The sequence below is a fragment of the Paralichthys olivaceus genome, chromosome 9 (genome assembly GCF_024713975.1).
Source record: "Paralichthys olivaceus isolate ysfri-2021 chromosome 9, ASM2471397v2, whole genome shotgun sequence".
NCBI lineage: Eukaryota > Metazoa > Chordata > Actinopteri > Pleuronectiformes > Paralichthyidae > Paralichthys > Paralichthys olivaceus.
Window position 1 is genome coordinate 20172570 of NC_091101.1, and position 8145 is coordinate 20180714.

General features: G+C 40.1%; 1 protein-coding gene across 1 annotated transcript; it reads right to left on the bottom strand.

Moving 5' to 3' along the window:
* Positions 1-4634: 4634 nt before the first annotated feature.
* On the bottom strand, positions 4635-6585 carry LOC109624300 (E3 ubiquitin-protein ligase TRIM39-like). Its single transcript, XM_020078859.2, has 2 exons — positions 6469-6585; positions 4635-6371 (listed from the first exon to the last, which is right to left on the bottom strand). Exon 2 carries the CDS (start codon positions 6367-6369, stop codon positions 4753-4755), a length of 1617 nt encoding a protein of 538 aa, XP_019934418.1. The 5' UTR covers positions 6370-6371; positions 6469-6585; the 3' UTR covers positions 4635-4752.
* Positions 6586-8145: the final 1560 nt, after the last annotated feature.

The following is an 8145-nucleotide window of genomic DNA, read 5'->3' on the forward strand; positions in this document are numbered from 1 at the left end:
GAAAGAAGAGGGGCCTTAAAACACAGAGGTGAGACTGCATGTTCTCATCTGTTCGGGTGACACTAATTGGGCTGGATTTACAATTTGGTGGAGATACACAGGGGCTCCAAATTAACTAATATCAGTACTCGCAGGCCAGAGATGACTCACTGGCCTCCTTGCAGTGGCGGGCTAAATGGCCCATTTTTCTCCTGCTAAAGACGGTCGCCAACAGCTCCGTCGAAGACAATATCCGTGGGCTCTGTGCGTTATTATTAGTTTAATCTCCACAGGTAAAATTACAGCGGTCTACCCGAGGAAAACCTGCACATGACCCGTCTTTTCCACTGCTTGCTATCGTGAGACCAGTTATGTAGGTCAGTGACGTTTCTCTCCAGTCAACAGCAGCGTTGACCCTGTGGTCCTGTTATTCTCTCACAGAGAAAGGTTGACTTTTGCAGGCCGCTGAAATTTCATTTCAAACTTATTTGAAGGTGAAAGTGAAAGTAAAGAGCGAATGACTATGAAGATGTCATCCACATATTTAAGTCCTATCTCTACACCTGTCCAGGTTGTATCTCGTCTCTCATACTACATACACTGGGATTTGCTGAAACTCTCTGGTAGTCACAAGCAGCGAGCAGTTAAAGACAATGAGTAATGAATGATGTTTTCGTACATTTTACTTTTAGGGTTGAGCAATATAACCGACAATCGTAGTAAAAGACATTCACATGGTGTTGGAATATTTAGAAAAAATTGGTCCCGACAAGGAAAATCCACACGAGCTCCACCTCAAGTAGGAACAAAGAAATGTTACAAGATGCTAAGTTGCTGACGTCTTAACATGTAAACCAATTAACATAATTTTACAATTAACTCGAAATAGTAGCTTCTGATGGGAACTTCTCGGAAGTCACCCTTTTGTGACTGCCTGTCCATCTCTGACAAGCACCACTTTTTTAAGCTGATTCAGATGTTTTATGAATAATATGCATATGTTTCAAATAATTTATATGCCTGTCAAACTTGATCCCTATTCTTTGCTTTTCATTAATATGCAAATATTGAAAATAGGTGTCAAGGTGTTGTTAAAACTCTCTAAACGCATAAAAACAACACATTTTGTTCACAGGATTCATGTTTTTTCCTCTTTGCATCATGAAGACACTGAAGTCGAGACAACGCTTTTTCACATGGGATGTCGAGCTGACGTGACATTAAATCAACTGGCAGCACCTGACCAGTGTCCCCAGCTACTTAAGCCTGATCTCCTCTCTCCCGACTCACTGTCATTTGTGTTGAAGAACAAACAGTCAGTTGGAGATAAATTAAATCCACCTTTGTATATTGTGGGTTTCAATGAAAAGATTTGTGCGTGTGGTCTGCTCAGAAAGCCTCAAGATCAAAGCCTTCAAAAATCTTATCTGTCACTGGAAAAGCCACCCAGTTGTTTTTCCTGTCATCATAGAGAGAAAAGTCCCTCGCCCTTTGAACTAACTAAGTAACTAACCATTTTAATTTATTTTCTCACTACCATGTGATTTTATGTACACTTAAATCTCATTGTTGAAGTATAAGTTCATCTGTATTATAATGATACCTCCTGCTAAGGTTCCTCTTCTGCTAAGGTTTTAATAGTTTCTCAAAATCTTTACTACTCGACTCTTCTTTCTTTGTCCTTGTCAACTTGCAAGGTCAACACACAGCATTAGATTTTTGTGACAGTGCCAAGTATGTGTTGCATGTGTGAAGAACACATGTTTAGCACAGCAGTAGCTTGAAAGCTAATAATAGCCCAGTAACAACCGAATCCTACAGAGCATTATTCCATCAGGATAATGAGTATGGCCTAGTAATGGCAGATGAAGGATTACAGATGATTAGTGTTTCCCTTTGACTCCAGTGTCTAATCAGTTTGCTGTTTGCTAGCTTGAAGTCACTTCCTGAAGGAGTGGCAGCTAAATGATGGAGGCCTACAACAGCTGGAGCTGTGGATTTACTGGCTTAGAGGGTGTGATTGTGTCTGGCTCCAGGTCATCTCCATCTTCAGTCAGGTCCTTCAGCTCTCTGAGGACAATGAATGGAGCACCAACTCATTAGCAGCCGTGTGGATTTAGTCTCGTTAAGGGAGCCTAATGGATAGATTTATCTCATTGCATTTGGCAGTTCATTAGATTCACATACTGCAGGACAAAAGACATGTGCACCTGCAGAAACACACATGCACACACACAGATACACACACACACGATATACTGTTGTATTCTTTACATAGTGTGAGGTATATCATTAAGGCAGTGCAATTACCCACATCAGTGAACCGATGTTATTCATTTTGGGTCAACCTGCACACCTCACTCTGACTAAACTACAAAAGAACAAGATAGAAAAGCAAACACAGTCCAGAAAACTAGGTTAAAGGAAACAAAATAAAACTGAAACAAACACAAGGAGCAAGATGACACTGGAAACATGAGAGTGAAAGACGACACACTGACTAAGAGAAGCACAGAGGTTTATATACACAGGGGAGGCAGAGATGATTGAACACAGGTGAAACACATGAGGAGCAGGTGCAGACGATCACAAGGGTGGGAAACAGGACAAAGACAGGAAATACATCTACAGACACATAAGGAGTACAATTTCAAAATACAACAGGAAACTGAGATCAACCAAACACAAACAAGCAGTAAGCAAAAATAATCTATAATCAAGTGTTCAACAATAATCTTTATCCCCTGATAAAAACCACTCAATACCAAAAAATACCATCCTAATGAAAATGGGACCAAAGCTGTGGACTCACTGACTGACTTTGCACGGTCTTGAGCCACACTGCTGGTATGGCTAAAAAATATATATATTTATTGTGTCAAAAGATGACAAATAAACTATATGTCTGAATTTCATTTTATCCCGTTATCCTTCATAGGGCCCAATTTCAAGGTTGATAAACTCCTGTCTAATAGTTATTGATTAACAGACTACAGTGATGATGATATACGCAGCAGAATGAGGTCACACATTTTTAACACTCTGCATATATCACAAACACCAACTGTCATCATTTGATCTGAGTATTAAAATATTTCCAAAGACTGTTACCAAGGCTGCTCACAAGTACATCTGCAAAATTTTGTGCATATTGATATAAAAAAGAACTGCACCTTTAGAGCAGTGACTCTATCATTGTTTTAATTGTAAACTTGTTGTGGTTCATTTATACAGCCCGATTTCAAAATTAGGCTACTGGACTTTTTATTTTCCACTCTTCCACCTCTCTCGACAGCATCTGTTTTCAAAAAGGTGCACAACAAAGAGGGCCTCAGGTTCTCTCACAAACTGCTTGACTTATCCTGTTTTTCTATTGGTATCAGCATTCAGCAGCAGTCCAGGAAGGACTCCTCCACACTGCTGCTGCTGTTAAACAAAAGTAAGTGAAGTGAAGTGAATGAGGAGCAAAACAAACTGTGTTGGAGAAATATGACTTCATCCTCTGACTCTATAGTGACTAGGACATTCTACAATACATTTTGCGTGTGCTATATATAACTAATACAAATAATCATTAAATATCTAACAATAATTGACATTGAATAATGAATAATTTGTTGTTTCTTATTTCTTAGGCTCTTTGGAATTGTTGGTTGTTTGTCTTTTGCCAGTCACATGCATTAGCACTAACATTATACAGCAACACTTGGGTTAAGTTCAGTGACCCTGACTGCGGAGATTCTTGCAAAAGTAAATAGAAGAGAATAGTTCTCCAGTTGTTGGACGAGTGTGGAGGACAGAACATTCTTTGCATAAAAATGAATTCCATAGTGTTTATCTATCTGTTCTCTTTTGATGTGTGTATTTTGTGTTGTATTGTGTGTATCATTTACTTTTAATAATCATGATATGTCACTCCACAGTAAGAGTGGAGGTATCCAGGTGTGAAGTGGTGGGTCAATGATATACTTGTAAGATTTAATATAACATTCTGTTTGGATGCTGTAATTTAAAGGTTATGCTGTGAATTATGTTGGTGTTTGATGTTTTAAAATCTGGTTACATGTTCCCCCTTTTGATCCTCGAGCACTTTCCCCTCTGAAGGTCTCTGCACAGGCCAGAACGCTGTATAGTAATGCAACACCGAGAAGGTCAGTTCGTCTGCATAATCAGTCTTTTCACTTTTTATATTTTAAGTACGTTTCATATTCGGAGGGTTTCTGTCCTTGTCCTGGAAGGCACCTGAGTCAGCTGCTGGTTTCCCTCCCTGTAAACCTTTTCCCGACTCCTCATTAATGATTAACTTCGGGTGAGTCAGAGTGAGAGCTCGAAAACAAAGCTATAGTTTCATGACGTTAAGCTATACCCTCCTCTTCAAGCACCGCCTGCATATTCCTGTTCTATTTTGCAGTACACCTGTTATCACTCGAGACAGGGGGATGCAATTGTCCCTATCAATTCATTAAAATCTCATTCTCATGTTTGGGAAAGGCTGACTCATCATTATTTGTGCTTTTTCAAATTGCAATAGGAAAGAAATGTAATGAAAAGTGGTGGCTGAGCTCAATATTGTGTCTTTAATTTGAGTTTATATTCTGTTTTTAACATTTAGTTCAAATTAATGTTGAAGTAATCAATGACAAAGAGATCACAACTTCCTAAACCACCTTTATTATTATCATTTCTTCATGTCAAATGGTGGACATCACATACAGTACTTTGCAATCAATTCAGCACACAACAGTGTTTTACAGTATCCTGTCTGCATTCTTCTCAGGGGTGTTTGACTGAAGTAATGATCAACGGGGCTGAATTTTTGCCGCCGTCCTGAGGACCGGGGCCAAAGAATGGAAAGAGCTTCTCGGTGAAGTTGCATCCAGTGAAGGAGAAGATGTTCACCCTGGCATCCACATCGTAGAAGGAGACCTCACCCTCTTTGTAGTCGACAAACACTCCAATCTTCTGAAGTGTCTCCCTCAGGGGGAGGTTGACGGCAGGGTTTGCATTGGCTGTAAACTCAGATCCCTTTCTCAGACAAATTGTCCAGTAACCGTTCTCGGGGATCGGTTCTTCCATTCTGTTGATGGAATGATTCACAACTCCGAGCATCCATTGGGTTTTGTCCTTAACTTGGACCTCGTAGTAACATCTTATTGAGCACAGACGCTCTTTTCCCAGGACACTAAAGACTAGGTCAAATCTCTTTGGGTCATTTGGTGGATTCATGTTTCTCTTTCTGTGTGTGACTTCCTTCCTGTCTGCAGAAAGTCTGAGGTTGGGGTTTGCTGTGTCAGGATCCAGAGTTACATCTACAGCATGCTGCTGCTTTTCTTTAAAGTCAGGATCACACAGCATACTTACTTCTCTCATGACTGTGGCCCTCAGCCTGGCTCCCTGCGCTGGAAACGGGGTCCATTTGAGAGTCACCAAGGTCCAGTTCTTCACCTGGGGCTGAATGATGCCAAGAGAACGGAAATTTGTAATGTACATGAAGGGGTCATTGCCAGGCGATTCCTCGAGGTGCGTGGTTTTCTCCTTTAGTTGCACGATTTCAAGATCCAGTTCTTCAATGAATCCTTTTGCCTCATTTTCAATTTTTCCCTGCTTGGTCTCAATTATCTCAGTCAGCTCGGCCTGGCTCCTCTTAATGTAGTCCACTGCAGCAGTCATCGCGTTCACGCTGCATGTCAGTGCCATTCCTGCGTTATTTCTGCTGGCCTCCAATGAGTTTTCAATCTCTTTAATTTTCTGCTGACGTTTCTCGATCATCTGCTCTGTGTGCTTCATCTGTGATCTGAACTGGGTTTGGACCACTTGAGCCGCCTCCTCTATGGTCACTATCGTATGGGATCTACAGCAATTGCCGTTACAGACCTCACAGATAAAAATTTGATCTGTCATGCAAAACATCTCCAGAGGCTTCCCATGCTTGTCGCATAGCCTGCTTTCCAGGTCCTCCACTGGGTGGATCAGCTTGTGCTTCTTCAAGGTAGGAATTCTCTGATGAGGCTCCAGATGTTTTTCACAGTAAGAAAGGACACACTCTAAGCAGGACCTCAGGGCTGTGAGCTTTGCCCCTGAACAGATACTACACAGCACTTCTCCTGCTTGTTTTTCTTCAACGGTACCAGAGGATTTTTCTAGGGTTGTTTTTTTGAACTTTTCAATCAGCTCAGCGATGATTGTGTTAACCCGCAGCATCGGTCTGCTGGAAAATGTCTCGTTACACAGTGGACATGCAAATTCAGGATTTTTAGAGTCCCAGCACTTTGTGATACAGTCAAAACAAAAGTTGTGCCCGCAGGGGATTGACGCAGGCTTAGTGAAGACACTCAAACAAATGGAACAAAGAAAATCATCTTCAGCTATTTGACTTTCAGCTGACGCCATGTCTAGAAGATATAAGGAGAAATCAAATTTAGTTATAGCAACACAGTTTTACTAGTTTACAAGACAAAGGAGTGCAAACTTAACAAGATAAAACTTTACCTGGTGTATGAAGGCTTTGCTTAAATGACGTGTAAACTCTAGTAAAACCATGCAGCTCCTCTCCTTTGCTTTGGTTTCTGTTTCAGCATTGACCTCAGAGAGCCAGTACCCTCCCATTTCCGTTTACGAAGGGAGCAAGTTAACCCATTACTGACTAGGCTATCCAGTCACCCACATCAAAAACACATTTTTCCTTCTCAAATCCACCACAGCGCTGTCAGAAGACGTCCACAGTCTTGAATTCATCTCGTATTCAGTTACAGTATATGAGCAGCCTTGTGCCGTGTTCATGTTATTCATCTTAATTGTTTATATATTCACAGGGTTGGAGCTTCAGAAATCTTTTTCATGTCCAGTATCGTATGCACACATGGTATGAAAGTTCTGAGACAGCACATGTTAAATTTTAAATGAGCCTGTGCATGTGTGTGAGCATTAGCATTACATGCGAGTGCTTGTAGGGACGATATCTGCATAATAAACTGTAAATACACTAAGGAAACAAGGCTTAGTAGCTTCCCTGCATCCTTGGAGGCCAATATCACTCCTGAAAGAAATAGTAGGCTTCTGTCCATTCATGCATGATTGAATTTACGCAACCAAACTTTAAAGATACCTCAGTTTTTAGTGTTATTTGTCTTTACAAAGAATCATGAAATCTTCCATGTTTTATCACATTTTTTGACTCATTCAGCAGCTAATCTCAGTTGTGGCACGTGTCTTTTCTTGTGCTCTACTTCCACCCTCGGTCCAGTTCATACCAGGCCAACGCCCTAGAGTTTAAGTCTGGAGACTTTGCTGAGTCATTTTCCTACTGTGTAAGATGAAGCCCCACCTTTTGTTGCTTCAGATAAGTACAGTTCTACTTCCTGCATTGTCCTAATAAGGCATCAGATGGTGTAACACAATTTGTTCAATGTCCTTTGTACTGACATTTTGTTGATAAGTCTTTGGTTGAGTTTTAGAAATGTTCACATTAACTTTCAAGGCTTCATTTTTAATTACTTTTGCGACGAGAAAGCTGTAAGTTAACCAGTTTCTTAATTTTTTCATAGTTGTAATGACCTGTTCTTCCCAAAAAATACACAATTACTTCCAACAAGAAGGTTATTACTGAACTGACTTCCATTTGCAGAACGGTGGGACATGACCCAAAGAAGAACCTATTTAATATTTTTGTGGATCAGAATACATATCTGGGAATTTCTTTCATTTTCTGTAAAATTGTAAGATTTTTCTCAGAGTAATTGGATCTTGATGAAAAATAACATCAGGTGGTAGTTGTGAGTGTTGTGCAAATCCAAATAAAACCTGGAACTAGTCATTTTAAATGTTGTGTCAAAATGGGAATGCTGGGCCTTGGTGGAAATATGCACTCACTTTAGGTTTTTGTGTTTTTTATTCTTTTATCTTAGTCATTGTACTGCTCACCTCTGTAGCATTTAGTTATTTACTGGATGTGAATATGTGATATCATTCCCATGAATATATTTTTTTTAATTTTCATCGAGATCCATTCATTATTTAATTGAAGGTTGGTGGAAAAATGCCTTTAAAAAATCCTGGATCTGACCCTTTGTCCAGGGTCTAGCCTATTTAACATTTCAATAACACGATGCAGTTGGTTTGCCAGTTACCGTGGATACATTTGATGTTGGTGTACGATGTATGCATCAT